The sequence below is a fragment of the Acanthaster planci genome, linkage group LG13 (assembly GCF_054643075.1).
Source record: "Acanthaster planci isolate LZ-2023a linkage group LG13, COTS_SCS, whole genome shotgun sequence".
NCBI lineage: Eukaryota > Metazoa > Echinodermata > Asteroidea > Valvatida > Acanthasteridae > Acanthaster > Acanthaster planci.
The window spans coordinates 14,698,894-14,720,960 of record NC_141789.1 but is presented as its reverse complement, the minus strand read 5'-3'; the positions used below and the strand labels follow the sequence as shown (position 1 = coordinate 14,720,960).

General features: G+C 40.9%; 1 protein-coding gene across 9 annotated transcripts in view; it reads right to left on the bottom strand.

Moving 5' to 3' along the window:
• LOC110973809 (C-terminal-binding protein 1-like) overlaps positions 1–22,067 on the bottom strand; it is a 56,870-nt gene that overhangs the window by 20,295 nt on the left and 14,508 nt on the right. For 2 of the 9 annotated variants that reach the window (XM_022224924.2, XM_022224923.2), the window contains exon 2: positions 17,926–18,104. The exons of 1 other annotated variant lie outside the window; for it this stretch is intronic. In XM_022224924.2, the coding sequence (XP_022080616.1) occupies positions 17,926–18,084 (159 nt within the window). In that variant the 5' untranslated portion in view covers positions 18,085–18,104. Of the gene's footprint in view, positions 1–9,262; positions 9,422–17,925; positions 18,105–21,160; positions 21,260–22,067 lie in introns of those variants that run through there. 6 more of the 9 variants (XM_022224925.2, XM_022224926.2, XM_022224928.2 and 3 more) reach the window with 4 other exon arrangements.

The following is a 22,067-nucleotide window of genomic DNA, read 5'->3' as shown; positions in this document are numbered from 1 at the left end:
CACAGCCTCGCTCAGGCTTCATATGCTCCAATTATTTACATGTACATGTACACAACAGTATTTGTTGGAAAGGCTTCTAAGCATGAAGTCAGCATAAAGTCCAGAGCGTAATGGTTCATTCTACCAACAATTAAAAGGTACCTTTTCCATTTTAAAAGAATCACATTTTTTAATTTTTGTCAATAATTTCCCACAATGGCTCTATTTCCCATTCCTCCACCTTCTCTAACCAATAAACTGTAATCCAAGCATGACATTCCAAATGTGCAATGTACAGTACATGTACGTCCATCTCATACGGAACCATCAACTGTCATAGTGGGCTATTTATGCGTCAGATGAGCCCACTGACTTGTCAAGACCAAAACAAAATCAACCCCTGAAGACCAGTGGTAGATTCCCCTACCAGTTCACTGACCAAGCTGATGTGTCTCTTCCCAACCTGCTAACATCTCTGAGCTTCTGGCTGGGCCAGCGTTCTAGCACAAACCTGATGCAGGATTTGGCTGTGCCCTAGGGGCGAGAGAGAGGACGGTTTACAACCAACTGGAAGGAGCGACGCTTTTATTTTCCCCCTCTTCTTTTGGTTCAATGCCTTGCTGGCTTGAGCAGCGCACAGAGGACGTACATGTACATGTATTGTGGACCAGTGCATTTGCTGCATGAAAGGCTCGACGAAGCTGAGACAGAGGAGAAAGACAGAAAGGGGAGAGACAGGGGACCAGGCTGAGTAATGACACTACAATCACTGATCAATCCCACTGATACAAGCTCTGATTGCGAGCACTGTGCTGTTTGAGAAGTAGATATGGGGTATGCATTTACAATGGATTCAGTCTTAGCAGTGATACACCTAAGATACTGATGACAATGTAATCAAGCTGCAAGCAGGCCCAAAATTTACTGCTAAAGTAGAGAAAATTTTTGCTTAGCAAAAACTGATGTCCAACCAAATTTCATGAGAACTGTATCACCAACATGTATGACTAGCAATCAGCTGTTTTTTTTTCAGTGGTGCCTCGTTAGCATGAAAAGTTGCTACACAGTATTCTCTGCTTGTCAGTTCCAGGCGGAAACCTGCTTATGTCCCCAAGCAAGCCACTTTACAGCAGTTGTTAAATTTTCTAACCTACCGGTAGAATTACAGGGTCCCCATGGTAATCGAGGTCTGAGAGAGGTTTTTTACACTCCACACCAAAACAGAAAAAAAATGTGATCAGGCTCTGTAGGAATTTGTGGTTCTCGTGAAAAATAATTTCAAGGCTTGTCTGGAATGAAAGAAAAAAAGAGTGATTATTTTGGTGACCAGAAAAAGAGGCGAATTTATAATACTTGCATACACATCCTGTTTGCACCTTCTTGGCCAGTCTGTCAGCCATATCAGCACTTTCAATATCTGCCATGTTGTACTGAATTCCTGACCCACATGTGCGCTTATCCACCATCAAGGATGCAAACTGCAAACTGCAAAATGTACATGTACTCATCTACTAGGTGTATGCATGTGTGTGGAGTGCTCCAGTCCGTGACCCAGACAGCTGAACCCCGTTTGCTGCCTGACCTCCATGTCACACACTGCATCATCTGGTCTTAAGCAATATTTGCAGGTGCAAAATTGGCCATCAAAAAAGAACGGTCCATTTAGAAGAGTCAAAGGAAACAAAGAACAGGGGTGAAAACATGCCTTTTCAACCCAAAGCCAATCCCCCCACCCAAAAAAATCTGAGAGTATATCAGATAAAATTAAGGCCATCAAAAAGACACTTCAATAGCATTCAGTTTCCAATCCCATTTTGATTACTTTGGATTTTCCCTAATGAATTATTCTCAAGGATCTCAGAGGGTGTAAAGCAGGACTTCATTTTTTTTTTCATCGGCTTGGCACAGAAAAAGGCTTACACATACTGCTTCCAGCCAGTAAAACATTTTAGTTGCCTGGAAATTACAAGGAAAAGAAGGAATCTTTTTTGTGTGGATTCTTGGTGCCTTGTGAAATCAAGGTCTTTATGCTGTCCCATGACATGGACAGCCTTCCAACATAATTGATATTACAATAGTGTTTTCTGTTCAACCCTTCGTCATTTTTACTAAGTAAAACTCGGCCTTAGGAATTGTACAATGAACTTACACATACAAGTACAGTAGCCAGCCCTAAGTGACTACTGAAGTTTATTTTTAATGCAAAGGCGGGTCCAGGTTCTAGAACAAGTCCTAGAACAGGTTCTAGAAGTGAACATAGCTTTAAATTTCTCCTTCAATTCCTACTGGAGTATATATGTATGTTTGGAAACCAGTAGCTCTTACTGATAGCAGATTGGTATAGCTGGGTAAATTGACGTGTAGGAAAATAAGCCAACAAGACATGGGCACATTTGTTTAGGGCAAAACACTCTGAAATGGGCAAAAAGTAACCAATCAGAAACGTTATCAGGGTTAATATGACTCTGAACACTGGATTACAACTCTAATATTTCATTATGCATACATGTACATGAGAAAACATTTTAAAATGGTTGTTTTGCGCTAAAAGCATGTACATCATTTTGAAACTAAATAATAACAAAAGGAATAACTGTATTTAAACTGATTTATATGTACCAGTACATGTAGACCAATATTTAATGGATTGTAGGATATTTTTAGATGACAGCGAATGGTAAATTTCGTTCTTTAATTGCATCCATGTGATTAGCATTTTAAAAACGGTAACCACAGGGTTGTTTTCATTCTGAGAGCCCCTTCAAACAGACTGTCAAAATGGTTTCAATTTTGAATAGAAGTCACCTCATTGATATGTAACATTCCACCAGATCACACAGCATAACAACAGTTGGACCCAGGAGTTATGGGTAATTGGATGCGAGCCTAGAGTCAAAAGGCAAGTCAACCGCTGATTTTTTCTTCTTTCTCCACCGTCCCTCTCCTCCAATATGTCGTTTCAAATACCAGGACATACGATCCGAGTGGATACTGACAGGGGACAGTTCAGCAATAAACTCATATACTGAAGGGAAAAAGGGGACCCATAAATGACAGCACCTACTTTTACTTTTCCTTCTTTTTTTTTTTAGTGATGAGTGATAATGTTTCAATACAATTTCTATCATTATATGGATCAGGACAGCCAACTGGTGACATTCCTTGATCTTTGCATAAACCGTGACGTATTATTTTCTTTCCCAATTTAAAGGTAGTGGGCTGGTTAATTTGTAAAACCAAATTGACGTGCTTACTGATCAATTTTTTTATGGATTTTCTCCCCCTGCTCCCATACTTGATGAACATGACTGCCACTGCTTTCAACAAGGTGAACACAAGTAAAGGTGCACGTGAACTTAGCTGTGCATTTTACTTATTGAGAAATGAAATGATACCTGGTACATGTCAATTACAAATTAAATAAGGTTTCAGGGCACAACTTCTGGGTTTCGGGGTCACGTGTGGAGCCAATCAAATTTACTTTCTGATGTATGCATGAACGAGGTTTTAAATCCTGCATAAATGGACATTTTCTGAGCTTGTGTTCAGACTGGTCTACATATACAGGTGTACATGTCCGTGGACAAGCCTTGGTTTACCCACATTCCAACAGCCTTTCTTATTCGTATTTACTGTTGCTTTCTTGTGACTTGTTAATGAAAATATTAAGTAGTTAACTGTTCCAGGTTCAAATCTGCTAACTCTGAACAACTCCAGAAACACACTGCTCATGTACATGTACGGTATGTACAGGCAGTCATCATTCTGAAGTTGCCTGATCCACAGTCCTGGCTCTGAGCATTACCATGGGCGGTCAGAAGTGCAATGCAGACAATAGCAATTGTATGCACATGCAGCCTGGACATGGCTAACACCCCGGTGATTGTGTTTGCATGCACTGATGTGCTTGTCCAGCATCTGCCCTGATGAGATTACACGGGCAAGTTTAGGCCTGTGTGTCAGCAAGAAGTGGGCAACATAGGGAGGGCATGACCTTGAACTGGTGAGGTGATATATGCAGTGCCTGCCTGCAGACAGTGGGTGTCTTGATAGGGATTACTGTGGATTTCCCTATTGGTTGCAGGTGTATTGCACATGCACCTGCCAGACGACTGTACCTATACACTCTAATACCACATGGTCATTCTACAGACCCTCAAAGTCCTGCATGTTTTAAATGTGCATGTACACACATGTACAATCACTTCCCCAGCACAGCATGCACTCACAGTATGTGCACGTACATGTATTCAAATCCTATTCTCAACAAGGCTATAAAAAAATAAAGTTTCAAATTTAAATGAATATGCAAATACTGCTCAGGATTTTAAGCTTCATTAAAAGAAAGAGAGACATAAATTCCACTTCTAACAACCAAACCCCCCTCAAATTTACATGTACCTTCCAAACACCCCCCTCCAAAAAACATAAACCTAATAGTGACTTAAATATCAATTAATAGCAATGACATGTTGGACATAAACATGCCAGAATTTCACCTGATAATAGCCCCAAGCAAACTAAAAGAATGTGAAGTATATAAAATACTACACGGAATGGAAAGAAAGAACCGCACTGCTGCTGACACATTGTATCTGTGAGCGTTATATTCGCAAACTCATTTTTTCTCCTACAAAGCAACTGTACATAATTGATGACAGTGGCATTCTAAACTGTCGAAAGATCTTTGTAGAGTGTGTTTGTTCTGCAAACACAATGCAAAGAAAATGTTACATTATGCAAAAGGAGAAAAAATCTAAAAGTCCAGGATTTTCAGGAATTTTTTTGGCGGCAAGGCAATACAGTTGTTTTTTCCTCTTCAAAATTAAAAACTATGGTGGAAATACATTTGTCATGATTTTGCATTTCAACAAACTGTTTCTAAAACTGAATTCAGAATTATATTGTTTAATATATGCAAATACATAAACAAATATTTTCCCATATTTTGTTTCACTGAGCTACATGAATGCCTTGCTTAATGATGAGGCTACCTGACCAAACACCACATGATGCATCATACTGTAGCTACACTGCAAAAGACTGGTTCTCAGCTAATCTTTGCTCAGGACAGAAAGTCTCTGAGCAATACTGCACATGTATTTTCTTTCTGCTTAGCAGAGAGAAACAGGCTGACGTGTACTACCTGAAAGTCATGGAGGTACATTGTACAGGGGTTTTTTTTGCCCAAGAAAGGTCAACCTTCCTAAGCAATGGCTTATGTACAAAAAAATCTGAAAAGCCCTGTGTCATGGACTGGCCAATTCAATTAATGCAAATTTATGCAAGTTTATGAACATACACTAAGCATTTTCTGCTCCGAGCACTTGTAAGCATTCCCTCTCTGATGACGACAGGCTGGGCAGACAACTTGAGCACTTGTGACCATGGGAATATTTGTCACATTAAATGTACAAACACATATTGTGTCGGGCACATGCGTACAACGACGAGCATGTGGTTTTAGATCCCAAGGAAGATTGCTACTTGGTACAAAAGGCTCCCTCTATTGCTCATGCATGAAGCTAATAAATGTAAGAATATGTATAATGTGGCAACCAATATAAATATCGTACAGCTTTTGGGGGGGCTGGTAGCCTGTTTAGGCAGAGCAATCTGTGCAACGGATTCTCCCCTGCGATAAAGGGCCAGGAGGGGCCGATTAAAAGCCGTCTCCAGGAATGCAAAAGCCTGGGGGGAGGGGGGTTGCTGTGTCAGTGTGTGCCCCTCCTCAGCCCATGCCTGGCTATGGAGGAAAGGCTTGGCCAGGATGGAATGCCAAATATTGGATCATCTCTGAGCCCCCTGCACAGACCTCACTGCCACAACAAAACAGATACCATCACGTACAGGGCATGGACAGAGTTGTTGCTCATGTTTCAATACACTGGAACATTGATTGGTATTACTCTGGTAGATGTACAGTCTTCTACACATGAATACATGTACACTCTTGTCAGTTATCAGTGAAATGCACTGTTGAACTGAAAACCTCGTGAGATCATTGATTGAAGTGTTATTTAACGCCGTGCAGAACCCCTTTTTTGTAAATATTTTAGTAGGGTATGCGATAGTTCTGAATCAACAAGATTTGTGACTTTGGGTGTGGGATCACAAGGCGAGGGCAAGGCTTTACGGCTTTTAATGTGAGCCCCTTGGGCTGGAGAGCTCCATCAGTCCAAGCAATGATTCAGTACTCAGAATGGTTACAGGTTAAAACCCTGCTTTTCTTGGCATTTTCAATACTTTTGTTCCACTTAAGTTTTAAATTCATCAGCAAGAGGGTGTACATGGAAGAGGTGGGTACCAGTAGGTATTGGAAACCTTTAGGGAGGTGAAAAAGATGGCAGTATCAACTCCTGACCCAAAATGCCCACAAAGTTCATTTATGATCACACTGGGGTAACACGTACAAGTACATGAAGGCTTATGAAGGCTTAGCGCGGCCTGTGCAAGTCAAACACCACAGGACTTGTGTGAGTTGGCACTGTGCCATTGTATGGTAATATGACCCATGTAAAATGTACAGGAACCTGTTCTAAGACAACTACAATGAAGCTCCAAAAACATCAAGTACATACAATTTTTGCATGTAATGGTACAGTAGATTCATTGCATTTGTGAAAGTTCATCTACAGTGCATGTCTTCCTGTACATGTAATTTTGCAAGTACTGGACCTGCCTTGTAAGTACCGTATACCACTACCGGTACACGAACACAGACTTGAAATCTTGAATAAAACAAACCAAGTTTCTTTTCCTGGTGAGTCAACATACACGTGTTAAGCACACTGATTTCATTTCTGCCAATTCAAGAAAACTAAATCTTGACTGGAACAACCCACAGCACAGAAAACTACACACACAGAGACAATGTACATGTACGTGTACATTGTACATTCATATGCCAAAGCAAAAGACCCCTACAGGCACATTACTGACAGATGTGAGTGCTCTAGCTGCCTGGTTGATCCACTGGGAACATCAACGGCGCAACATTCAATGTGAATGACAGCACCGATGGGGCAACAAATGATACATTGGCTCCCTTTCATTTCCAGAAATTGAGCAGGTTTCAGCCTCTGGCATCGTGGATTTTAAGTTATTGTACATGTGCTAAAGCAGGACATGTGCTGCTTAACAATCACCCAAAAAAAGTTCCAGGAAAAAAATGCAACCGGCTTATTTCCCAGTTGGTATCAGATCTTAATCAGGAGGAAAGGGATTTCAAAGAGTGCTAGGGACGGGATAATTTTTGGCAGTGGTATTCAAAGAGTCTCACCATGTACAGTAGATGAGGTACATGTACAAGACCAAATTGACATCCATGACCAACCTATTTGGAATTTATCATTTCAAGTGCCTGTACGGGGCAAGAGAGATAGACAGCCAAACAGAAACATAGACGTAACTGGGAAACACACAAAAAGACATGGCAATAGTTACAAAAAAAACAAGGTCCGCCATTTTGTAAAGCAAAAGTCTCTGCAATTCTCCTTTCAATATCCTAAGCCATAAATTATGAACTTTATATGAGGGTTGCCTGTGGGCTGTGGGGGAGATAATGCCACATCTGACAGCAGTGAAGGCCCCCCCCGTCATCGGAGACAACCAGTGCTGTATCTTGTTGCGCATCGCTAATTTTATTTCTTTGTAAACGAGACAGGTTTGAGAGAAGCAAAAAGGGCCCGGGGACAGGTACCGCGCAGACCCCTGCAACGAGCGCGAGCGCTGACTGCCTGGCTGACTTGCAGAAACGGTCACTTTGCTCGCCTGGTCAGCATGTATCAAATGCATTACAGAGCCATGGGTCTTTATTGACAGGTTTTTTTATACTGGCCCCCACTGCCAGCAGCTGTGTGACCCCACCTGTAATCATTTTTACCAGAGGGACACGTGCACATCAATTCAGCATTCTGCTGTTTTTATAAATGGGCAACTGTTGAATTAAATCTGAATTAAGCTGTCCATTCCAACGGTTGTTGGCAAACCCAAAAAAAGATATTGAACTACCATATTCCTTTTTGGAAAGAACAGATTCTTATAAATCACAAATGTAAATGGTCACAATGTTATCAGTATGATTTACATGTAGCATCATCTTGTGAATTGTCAATTATTCCCAATGCACCCCTTTTTCCTCATGGAGACAGTGATCTAATTCCAGCCCCTTCCGGGTGGACCACAACCACAAGGGATCAGTTCAACTACAATGTAATGCCACAATTTGATCAACAAGCTCGGATGACGATCATGGTGGCAGATATGCTGGAGGGGAATCATGGGAAGGTAGCAAGCAAGGCACATTTGTCCACACTCCTCCATTTCTAGATTTATTCGATTCTCAAGCACATCCGCATATTCAACCCGATCATCACTTCTTGTGGCTTGGAGTCGATACTCATGAATAAACATGAAGCATCAAAAGCACAAATCATTCATGCCATTATCACACTAATTGCAGAAACAGGTACTTTACCATTACCAATTAACGTCCTCTACATGTACATGTACCGGGACATGTACCTCACAGGGCAAAATCACTTTGGTATTGTAGACCTACCGTACTGGTACACATGTCCATATACGTACCACTACAAAAATCTTGCATGAGCACTGAACCCTGACCCATTTTCCGACACTGAAATCTGTAACATATTTAAGTATGGACACTTGCCCCCATCTGAAGTTGAACTAAATAGAAGTATTTTCAGCATTCAAGAAGAAATTTTCAAATTTCACAAATTAATAATAGATATCCAGAGCTCAGATATCCTATGAGACTGCAAGATATTGTCACAGCACTTACACTGTTCCAAGGCAACTTTGTTCTAGTACGGTCCCTATGGCATTCTGGGCCATTACTTACAACAGTGAAGATTGGTGCACAGTGATAAGGCCTACAAGTGGCCAACGCTACACTTCATTGAATAACTGCAATATGTTCAGTACCTCGACAAAACTAACCAAAACCTTTCACAATGCAATGTGGTTATTCCTGATCTCTCCTATTGTCTATTCTACAGAATCTGTTTAATTTAAAGCACTTCTGCAGTCGCAGCATTTTTTAAATTTAGCAGAAATCTTTAAATAACTAAAAAAAAAAAGAACAAACTGCCAGCATAGTATTTACAGGTACAAAGCAAATGATTAGAACTGTAGATAACTGTGAAAAACAAAAACTTTATAACAAAATACAGATTATCATCAATCAAACAAAACTAAGCAATGGTATTTGGTGAAGAAAGTCACAACACAAAAATAAATCAAAATAAGTCTGTACCTGGTTCAGGACAGAGTGCGTGTATACAGAGGATGCAAGTGCAGCCAATGCCTACGAAGCCGGGAATGTGGGTGTGGCTGCTTTGTGGGCGTGGCTTGGTACCAGTGTCGGTGTCAGAGGCGAACACACTCCGTCAGCACGACCGAGGGGAGCAAAGCCCTACAAAAACCAAAAGAACATGCAAGGGGCCACATGACAAGGAGGGGAAATACATGTACAAATCATAACAGTCATACAAATAATAACGAAACCAAAGAACAAATGTGTAGGTAAACAGAAAGGGAAAGTGAAATACAAATGAATGATTAAACAAAATCAATGGAACTGGATTTCGGTGCCACGTTCTGTTGCTAACACAATGTCAATTACAATAGATCCGATGAATGTTGGTATTCCCCTTCATGAAAATACGGGTATGCCTACACACCTAGTAACATTCGTATCCACAACTGTACATTTGCCCCAATGAAAATGTAATGACTTCCAAAGGGTACGCAAAGAATTGAGTTATGTACTCATTACAAAATTTCTCCTGCCAACACCGTAACAAACTTAAATATGAATATCCCTGGTAATTCATTCAATAGTATCTCAGGAAGTTTGCTTTAATCTTTGTTGACAAAAAGATTCCAATGATACGGGCAATTCACAAGACAGTATGCCACTAAGAGGTTGCAACAGAGAGGCCAATTTTCACAGTGCACTGTTGGAAATGGTCGACAAATTCTATTTGCTACGTGTAGCTGCACACTGGAAAGAGGCATAATTCCTGTGATATTTTTTCTAAGTACATGTAGAAGATTCTTAAGTGTATTTCGAGGATCAGTTTTTATTAGTCTTTTCTTCTTTCCATTCCATGGAATGTCTCGATCTGGGCCCTATTACAAATTTTCTCAGATTGTCTATTAATATATGCTCCAATATAAATCATGGAGATTGGCCGTGTTTATGTTGACCTGAAACTTGAAATATGGTCTCTCTGTGGCGATCTTTTTACAGATACGCTCTACTTCAAATCACCAACATTCACAGCAACTTCCAAAAGATTGCTCTATTTCTTCAAGGTTTTTATAAATTTTAGAAGCCACAATTCATTTTGTTTAACGCCAACACTCTGACATCACAAACTACAGTCAGCAGTTCCAAACTGAAGATTTGGGAGTTACACAAGTACATGTACATACATGTATGTACAACACTTCAAAGAACCCACAAGCAGCCATGAAAATACGCTAAACAAGTTGTGCATATGATCATGACTTCATAGTCAAACATCAGTACAGAATATTTGTTGTGCTTCCACACTGTGACTTGTTAATTTGGCTGTGAAATGAAACGCTTTAAAAAATATTATATTCCTTTTGGCAGTGTATCTCAAGCCGTTCACCTCCAGAGTCTGCCTGGGTGAATTCGACTCGCATGATTAGCTAGCCCAGCTATTAACTTGGGCCTTTTGTGTCAATCAATGGGGGGGTTGTGGAGTAAGGGGGGCTGGAGTGAAGGGATAGACCAGATGGAAGTAGAAAATTTGTTGCAGCTGGAAATATGGTCCAACATCATTCACATTAAAGTTCAAGAACATGACGGGGTGCTTATTATTGCAAGTCAGGGTAGAAAGTTGTACATGAACATCAAATGTAAAAAAAATAAATGAAAAATATGCATCAATTTTTTCCCTGTTTTTTTTCTCTCAATGCGTAACAAGACATCCCAGAGAAGCAGATTCTCATCTCAAATGCAACAGGGCCAGGGTTTCTTAGAGGCAGACTCTCGCTGGGCACCAGCATGTGCCAAACAGCAAACTGGTTAACACAGAGGGTCTTGTGGAGGGTACATGTACATGTCCATGCATGTTGATGTAACGCATGTAAATGAGTTGGTCTACTGAATAAATGTATTTCCGCTGTTTCATACTACCAAAATGGGTCATCTAAAGGATGTCCAGAAGCACATGTTTCATTCATATTTCACCCGCCTAAGGCCGATTGAAAGATCCTGATAATTTGGCTCTTTCCTCCAAAGTTTTAATTTCCTGTATCCAAAATACTTCAGACATCACTTGGTCTATAATGGCTTTGCATTTCATAATTTCTACACCATCCTTCTCTGCTTTGAAGAGACCTGGAATTTATGTACCTTCCATGTTTGTGTAAAACTAGAATTTGTTAAAGGTTCGCTACTAATTTTGTCCAGGAACGGAATTTAAAAATAATGAGATAATTTCTTGCATTTACAGTTGACTGGAGGATTGGAATTCCTTTCAATAACACAGAGCACACATACATGTAGTTATCAGTACTGTGCATGTACACTGACATATATGCTGTAACTCCCACACTGTTAGTAACTAAAATTCTCTGAATTAAGGCATACACAATACACATGGTGCATATATATGGCACACCTTACTTTTGACAAAATCATCTGGAAAATTTCGGGGAAAAAAAGAGAGGTGCAATTTTTTGGCTCTGTTTGGAGGGAGGCCATGGTAGACTTCCTTGCTTCTGATTTAAGTTAGAGAAACAGGAACACAGGAATTATGAATTATGAAAATACATATGGGTTTGTTTCAAACACAAACCAAGAATAGCACAGCAGTTCCAGTCAGGAAAAAAAGGCCCCTACAAGTCTCTTGGGGCATTATTCATATTTTGGCAATATTTCACGTATCGCTTTGTACGCACTGTCAAGCATGCCCAGAGCCATCAGAGGAAGTCTGAAAATACTCAGCCGAGAAATTAAACACAGACATGGCGAATGACGTCCAGACAATGGGATGTTTAATCCACAAAGAAGAAGCCATTCAGGGAAGCAATCCACTGATTCCACTCCATCCAAGGCAATGTCATATGGAAACTTTTCATTAAAAAATACCGAAGTAAAGAAAGAAACTATTGATCAGTATTTAAAAATGCAACAAACAATTGCTTTCTGAAATTGTGAACAAGCCACATGTATTTTCCAAGACAGTATTGGTGTTCATCTTCCCAATGTAACATTTTGTGACAAGCAAATGGCTACCTCAAATTGTGCTGGGAAGAGAAATTGTACAATCAGTGGTTATGACAGAACAATGTTCAAAAAGGTTTTGAAATGTGGCAAATCCATTAGACGAACTCAATCATCCACTTCGCAAATGTTCTCCTGCCAAAACATTGTTCTGCAGAAGGGACCAATCATGAACCAGTGTCCGACCAGCATACTATCAAGGACCAATTTGTCCCAAGTACGGTACATTAATGTGCTCTCTTCAATAATCAGAAACAATCAGGTGGTGGAAAAACTACTGGTACTCTGTTAGTAGAACTCATGAAAAGAATTCTTTTACCTCCAAAACCATGAGGAAGTATTTGTGTACTAGGTACGCAAAATCCCTTCAATCAATCAATCAATGGTAGGATGGCAACAAAACTACAGAAAAAAGGGACAGGAGCTATTAAGTTTATTTCTAGTCAGCGTCAGCTAATTATGTAAAATAGCAGCAAGGCTGCAAACCTTGATGTTGGGAAGCAAGGAATGCCAGTCGGGCCTACCGTACTCTTCACAGAAACCAGCTTGTGACAACTGTGAATGGCATCAGTGGTCCAGACTGACTGAGATTCACAGTCCCTAAGATCATTTGCCAGGGACACGGGTGACATCTCTGAGAGGTAACCTGAGGTATCTGGCTTTCTTCCAAGCTATGGTCAAGGTTAGGCCATAATCAGACACGCCTGCATGGTCCAATGCACCGACTGACTCATACCAGCCACCACATTAACAAAAGACCTCCACTTCCTGCGATCCTTATTGAATACAAAAAAAACATCAGGGAATGGAAGCGCTAACCTGAGACAAAGACAAACAGATGAAAACCATGGGGGGGCGTGAAAAGTGGTCCCATCAGTGAAGCATTGAGTAGGGAACTACAGAGTACGACATCCAGGTAAACATGAGCAAATGAGGATGAGTATAATCTGTTCCCCTTTCACCATAAATTAAACCATCATCAATTTGTGAAATTATCTGAAAAGGATGTTTATTTCCAAAGAACGTGCTGTCCTGAATGTGCTACAAAATATACACAGGATCTTGTAAAATTTACGAACCCAACTTGCCCAATTTGAAACAATGGCACAGATGAGCTCAACTTGAACGTGATAATTCATCCCACCTGAACTTTTTTTCTCTCTCCATGTCTCGGCCATTAGAGTGTTCATGCATGCACTCTTGAACCTGACACATGGCACATACATGTACAATACACACTGGAATTATGTGTACAAAATTTTCCACACGGAACGCACCTCTTGAAACACTGTTACATGGGTTAAAAATTGATCAGTGGACTCAGATGCACACCAGAAACATATTATCAGTGCGGTGGTCAAAAACTGAAGATGGGTTTGGTTAAGCAAAAACCTGTCAGTTTGTTAATGCACACACGCAGAGGGTTTTGGGGGCTAACTATACTGGCCAAGTGCATACAATTAGTACAGTACTCTGCTTACATAAATGAAGGTGCATGTAACATCGGCACTAATACATTGGATTATCGTGTGCATTTACACAGAATGACTTGTTAATTGCCCACATCAATGAGCGTTATATTATATGCAAGGGGGAGATTCCGGGTGTCATGATTTATATGAAATGGTAAAGTACAACATTCCTATTCTACTATTCTGCTTTATAAAATTGCAGACTAACCAACTTCACCGCGCTTACATCATTTCTAATTTAAAATATTCCATAGATTTACGGAGTTGTGTGAAACCTTATCAAAACGGTTTCACACAAGCAGAACATGTACTGAGTGTATTTGTACCAAAAGGTACACCCACTGTACGGTGCTCTGTCCTTGTTTGCTCATGTCCCATCCTCTTCCGGATTAATGATGTCCAGAGTCAAAGACTATATGTAAAGGGAGTATGCAACGACGACCAGTGTTCACAAATATGTCCCAAAAGAAGGCCCCATTGGTGAACTCAAACCGGAAGGTCTCCCAGCTGGATTCGCAGTCCATTTGTCTACGTACTCCCAGAGGTTTGGATTTAACTCTCAACATTTGGTTGCATGTACATGTACCACACGCTACCAGGTTTACATACATGTACTCAGTACCCCGGTATGTATGTGGCATGATGCCACAGCTCATGTTCACATCAATGAAATGACTACATGTAACACAAAAATATGCATTTTGAGTACAAGAGGGCAACTTCATCATGCTTGAGGTACTGGTAACCCATGTAAAATTCACTGTTGCTATCAATACCAGCAATTTGAGGAGTTTTAAGAAACATCAAGTGACCACAGACACATCAATGTTTTTATACACTCACGCGTATACTCCGGTGCAGTTTTTCATTTCTTAAGATCATGCAAGGGTGTCAAATGCTTCTACGTGTACATGTATATGGAATTGGAAATCCTTAGCTAAACCAGCTTAATGTACATGTACATGCTCCAGCACGGGCCTGTGACAAGTTTGAATAATTAACAGTTGCAACATTGCAAATTGGATGCATAATGCATGAAGGGATACATGAGGTTCTGCCTGTAACCTTAGGGATATATTGGTGTCACCTGCTACATGGCTCAGAGACATGCCTGATCCAACAAGGAAAAAAGCACACCACCTTGGTATAAATTCAATCAAAATTTCCTTTTCACTTGACTTCTCAACCCCTCACACATCTTCACCAGCCAGGGCGTGTGGAAGTTTTGTCTGGTTTCCATGCATAAGCAGCATACCTTCCAGAGGTCCAACTTACCAAGATTTGAAAGGAGGACCAGAGACCTTTAAGAAGGGCATCCCTCGCACTGTTTATCAGTGACAGTAAGTAGTTGCAGAATGACAGAGACTACAGTTGCACAATACTTAACCCTAAAAAACCGGGGAGGGGCTGCATCAGTCCCCCAAACTCTTTCCAATATCTTTGCAGTGCTTTTTTTTTCAAGAGCAGAGCTCTTAACAGTTTTTTCAGTAACTCTTTGCATCAGAATCACTTCTGTGAAAATTGAACATACATACACACGTACAGTTACAGGGCAGCCCTAAGACAGGTGAGCCGAGAATGTACATTTTTCCAATGCCATGGTCAATGCACACAGGCTGGCACATACATGTACGTAGCCTTGAACTTCAAATGACCCTAACAACAAAACCTTCCGTTGAATTAATTTGAAACTTCACATTTGAACTGATGAGGATTGAGAAGTGTCTTTACATGGATGCCAAGTGTTTAAACATCAGGCATGGGACAACCAAGGTCGGGGGGGGGAGGAGTGGAATACCTCCCCCTCCCAGCTGTGAGATGGTCCAAAATAATCCGGCTCTAGGGTTAATGCATCAGTGCAGGATGTGCATTTCTACACGTACCCAGTACACGGAGCTTTATTGTCTGTACATGTACGTACCGGTACATATATGCAACTCAGTCACAATCAGAAGATGCAAAACCTGAATAATATTATGTAAATACCACATTACCTTTACGAAAGTGCATGACAGTGTACACTGACAAAATCCTTATCAAACTTACACGAATGTTTGTCAAGGGCTGAGTCAATTCGAATAATTCGCTTTTCGAATATTTGACCTAATATCCGAATATTCAGTCATACCGACCGGAAGATTGTTGAGGAACAAACCATGTGTGACCCGTCACGACAAAATGAGAGTCAAGTCGCATCCCGCTCTTTCCTATTTTGAGGGTTCAAAGTCATATTGAAGTGGATGTCAAGTTGGATGTCAGTCTTCTGATGGAGTACACACAAAGTTTGAACGTCATGTTTATGTATGTGTATGGCAGTCTCCTGGCGACGAACAGAGCACACTCTCCGAAATGTTGAGTACCACCGGTTCTTTTCAGAACTACAAATACTCAAAAGAGAGATATATCCATGGTGCTACTGCAAACCTATCTAGTTTACATGCACGTACGCATACAAGTTGATAAATCAAAAATCATCATGAAAAATATTATCCAACTTGATTTTCTCCAGTGTTTTAATTACGGCAGGATAATTGGGGAAAAAATGCCTCGGCACATCGACTAAGCAAGTGTCACATGTGCATACTAGTGCTTCACAATTTGAACTCTGTCCCATCTTGTTATCAAAGTACGTGTCACATTCAATCACCACTTCCTTAACCCCTTTGTTCCCAGATCCCAATTATTTTTGGTGTTTTTCCTTTGTTTTGGTTTTCCTTCACCAGAGGATCTTTCCTGTTGTTCGTCAAGCCAGCAGATTTATTACCCATTTCCTCCTTGAATTGTGGCAAAGATACTCTGTGAGTTGGGTGAGGAAACTGCAATACACATTATAATTTGTACTGCATTGTACATGTACAAGAATGCTGTACATACATGTACATTGTACAGCGTATGTACGAACTCAGAAGGGTTTAGATGATTTTGTTATTACAAGTTACTTTTCAACAGAAGATATAGACTTTATAAAGGAATATAGTTCTAACTACGGTACATGAGTAAAATGTGTCCACCAGGATCCCTGTGTATACATGTATGTACATGTGTGTCCGTCGGTGGGGTATGCAGTTGAAGTTTGTAACTGCAACATAATAAATCCTTTCTGTTTGTTGATGAGGTTTTGAAAAGAACTAGGAATCTGAATATTTTGGGCAGTATCCTCTGCTTATCAACAGTAAGCTCCGCCCGTTTTCAGAGCCTGACTCACAAATGATATTAGTGAACTCATACAACTGCAAACATGCGTGTTTTCCGTATCAAGCAGACTTTCAAATCGTATCACAATATGCACCAAATGCTGAGCAGGTTTTCAGTTTCCAATCAAGCCAAACATTTTGGGTTTTCCCAAGAAGTTCTCCTGGCTTTGTCCTGTCACTTCTGAAACTGAAATTTCCTTTTCATCTGCGTCTTTCCTCTACCTCATACTCTTTCTTGTAATGGAATTTTCACTAGAACTGGACAGGCTGAAGTTTTGAGAACAGACGTAAAAACAGTGTAGAAGAGCTCACACTGTTTTATTGAGTATAAGTTCTGTTTTGTATCAGTTTTAAAATGTACACATTCTCTCAATGTACAGTTTACATATTCCAAGAGGACAACTTATCAAACTTGTTTTTACCACCAAACTTCGTTCTACATGTATGATGGTCCAGGCATCAAACTGCAGGTTTTCAAAAGAGCGAGCAGAGGTAAGAAATGTTTAATGGTTAACTGGTTGGTTGGATCATTAATGTCAGTTATGAAGGGGTTTTATGCAAATGAGCATGATTAATATGCAAGGTAATGGGGTAGGTGACTGGATGGAGGGGACATGCACACGATATGCACTCAACATAACCATGCCAAAAGCACTGTTCCACATACTCAATGATCACTGAATGACACCACTTTCCATCAATTCCCAACAAGTTCTTAGACAACTTCCACGAAGACAATAAAATAGTCTCTCCCCCCACTCTCCTGATCGGCCACGATACACAACGATATATGGCCCACAAAAAAATGAAGAAATAAATTGTGAGACCAAGGTAACGACCGCAACAACAACAAAACTAACGCAAAGACACGGTGCCCAATCAGCCAAATCCATCGAGCTCAACATCAACCAATCAAGGAACAAAAAAAATGGCCCGGAAACACAGTGCAGGTTTCTGGGCATGCTCAAGGTGTGTGCGTGTACGATACCTGACCGACTATTGTTTCTTCTGTGCGACCAATCGCCTCGAGCCACCGCTCTCGCAGTACGGTGGGGCGCTTGGGCACGCGATAAAAATGCCGCGGGTCCTCAGTTCCCTTGTAGCGTGAACGAAACTTGCAATTAGGAAAACCACATGTTGTCGGCATGACTTGATGACAAGGCCTACCTGCATGCAATGAAACAAAAACAACAGAGGGGAGAAGAGAAAAAGACAATTACTCAACTGTCGAGCACGGTCACAACACTGGGCACTGAATACAAAGATGGGTAAAGGGAATAATGACTCAGGCCATGACATCATGGATATAGACCAGGGGTGCAAGGTCACATATCAGAATGGCTGAGATTTGACCCCTCCGATCTCCAGCTCAACATAGCATGCTACTGATGAGCTTTGAAGCTTTTCATGGTGGAGGTGACAAGTTACCAGTAAGTAGAGAGGTTTGCAAGTAGCACCATGCAAGGATATCTCTTTCATGAGTATGTGTGGTTCTGAAAAGAACTGGGGGGTACTCAACATTTCGGACGGTAATGGTATGCTCTGTCTGTCCTTTGGAGACTGCAGAGGTTCCAATGACAACAGCATGCTTCCCTCTGACATGTACATGTACAGTAGTCATGCCACCATGTTATAAGTTTTACGATCGCTATCAAAGCAGGTCTACTTGTAAATATCACGGACCCTCTACTCATTATGTACTGTGCATGCACCGGTCCCATGACCTCTTGATCAGAACAGATTACAATGCACAATCTACACTGGATAATTTAACTACATGTATGCAGGTCAGTTCATATTCAAAGCTGACTGCAGTTCTTTCAGTCCCCGCCCCCCCTACAAAAACCACTTTCCAGACTAATTCTGGAAAAGTACCAGAACAGAACTCTACTATACTGTACATACATGCAATACAGTAGGATTTGGTATAAAAAAAGGCAAGAAGAAACTTTTTATTTATTCACATTTTGGGAAGGTCCATCAATGTCAGTTGGTATCTGATATTATTGCACAGGCAAGGAAGAAACAGATCCCCTTCCCAATTAGAACAATCCCACCTGTGCTCACTGGAATTCAATGATTCTTCAAGAAAAACCAAAACAAACAGGTTCAATGTACACACATGCAAAAATGGTGCATATCAATTGAAAAACGAAATCAGCCGAGTCCTAAAGCAGGATTCGAACCAAGTAACTTCACAAAAACAGGGGCAGCAGCATTACCCACCAACTTGAAGAGTAACCTAAACTATTACTCCTCACTGAGGGCTCAATCAAATAATTACCAGAGGGAGTATCACTCCTCCCAAGGACAAGTACATGGGGAAGGAGAAACAGTGAAAAAAACCAGGATTTTAAGTGATACCAAGAAGTCTGAGACTGACTGTATTCTGACCTGTCCCATACCTACACCAAGGCATGGGACAAAAAAGGGTTTCATTCAGCCAGTCTTCCTGTATCAGCCTTACGCCTGCATACACCTGAGTCACAACAGCATAAAGAACCCAGAACCAAGATCAACACACAAGACAAGAAGTGAAACCCAGGGCCCAAAGCTCCCCGCCTCAGATAACCAGGCCAAGAGAAGGCAAAACATCTTGGAGAAAACCTGATACTGCGAGATAGGGATGGCTCATAAAAACGCTGGATATTAAAAAAAAGATGGTAGATTTGTTGGCGATCCTTTTCTTACTCGGCAGTACTATGCAGGCATTGTTTACGGGTGCATACAACACTATCAATACTTCTTTTGATGGCCGCACGTTTTTCCCTTGGTAGACCCTAACCAGAGCGGCACTAACACACCAGCCGGATGGAGAAAATAAAAATCTATTGAAATCTCATTAGGGTATGGGCGAGTAGGTCCAAGCCACGGCTGCTATATTCAGTGTCACAGCCAACCCCCCCCTCCCATCGGCCACAAACACAAGCAGTAGTTACACTCATCTATGACAGGTTTTAGCAATGCTGGCCACCGGTAGGAAGGCCAGGATTATTCTACATGCCACTGGAGTTCCTTTTATGAAGCCAATCTCTAGCCCCTTCCCCTCCCCCCCAGGAGTAGAGTGACAGTGGAAGCATCCAGGGTATACAATACAATACTGCTTTTGCTGTGCCACAAGTGAATGATTTTTTTTTTATTCAATGGTATGTTTCAACCTGCCAAAAATCAATGACAACTTTTGCAGCTGGTAATTTAAGAACCAGATTGCACTATTGTTTTTAATGGTTTTGAATGTAATGCATAAACGCATAACCTGATGGTGCCATACCGATAAAATTAAAAACACTGCAAAAACCAAATTATCTATACTCTGGGAGGAACCCGCTTGACTCTTCCACTCTTGGCAAAGGAACTTTCTCATGTCCTCTGATACAGCGTCCATGTACTATACTGAGCAAGTAAATTCTATGTCAAACGTCATGCAACGTGAAGGTGACTGGATCCTGCTCTGGCCTAATGTACCAGTGTTGTTACATTCTATAAAACTGTGCCAAGCCAAGTATTGAACGTTAAACAAAAGGGGTGGATGAACCAGCCTCACTTATGGGCATGGGGCTTTCCATCCTCGCTGTGAAGAACATCCAAGTTCATGCAGACATTTGGAAGTTTGTTCTGCTCTCCACAAAAACTTTCGAGATACATGTACATGTAAACTCCCAAAGGCTGTCAACCCAGAAATCAATATATCGCCCTATATTTCTGGGTCAGGCACACAATGTTACAGTTTGGGTTTCCTGAGACAAAAAAAAAGGACACAGAAGAAACATGTCACCCACAGGTGCGTACATGTACTTGTTCATACACACATACAGGTACATATATAGGGGTATAATGAAGTCAGCTTCCAACCTACCTGTACATGTACTGTACATGTACATGTACAACGCAACAACTGCATGCACACAGTTGAACTCGGTCAAGCATACAGAGCAATGATCCACTTTTTAATGCACTGCAAAGTTCCGGCACAGTGTACTCGCACAGAGCGCTTGTACCGTACATGTACTGTGTGCACATATCAAGGTAGCACCAGAATGTACATAAACACATGTACTGTACTGTACCATGCATGTACATTTACAGCACTGTACAAGTCTACATGTACAAGTACCGGTACATGTAAAACGACTATTTACATACATACATTAATAAATGCATAAATTTACATAAGGTTATTTGCCCCATATCAACCTGTTCTGCATGTACATGTATGTACTCACTAGTGTAGTTCCTCGATTTAAATCCAGCATTACAGCTCAGATTGGCTCATTCTGATGCCTGCTTTACACAAATACAGGCTGCACACATTAAAAGAACACACACATGACTGCATGTTCCGTGTACATGCAGATAAATATAAAGCACTCTCAACAGTTCGTTGTAAAACAGAAACCAGTGCCTCCGAGGAACAAATATTTTTCCAGGAATGAAAGTTGCAAAACTTACACCAACATGTGCGTAACCAGTACAGCATACATGTACTCTCATGCTTCGTCAATCTGTGGTTTTTTTTTTTTGAATCGACATTGTTTGAAACCAGAGTACCAAGACTCATGCTGGGTTTGGGGTAGAGAGGTCAGTATTTCCAGTGGGGAGTATTCCAAATCTCCCATGTTTCCTTCCTGGTAAATCAGGCACTTCCACGGGGTAGATATCTAAGCAGAAATGGAAGGGGCACGGGTGTAGGGACCTCAGCCTTTGAAAAGAAGACTGGAACACGGAGCCTATGTATTCGTATGCTACATGTATTGTATCTCAAACTGTGTATCGTGTACCGTACAAGTATGGTACATTCAATGGTTCAAAAATGGTTCAGAAAGACTGTTCTCATCAAAGTATACTTGAATATAAAATAAAAGATATGTTAGAATTGAGGACAGAAGTAATCCTTTCTACTAACCCTTTCTACAGGCATCATGATTATACATGTATCTACACGTAAATATATGTACAAGTGTGTAAGCATTAATCATCTTTCTACTAAGCTAAATCCAACTAACCTGAACAGCAATCTAACAAGGAAGTAAAAGCTTCAGCAAACACAATGAAGACAAGGACCCACTTTTTCTTTTCACATGGCCACAGCAGGATGCATTTTTGCCCTAACTGACCCACATCACACAGGTC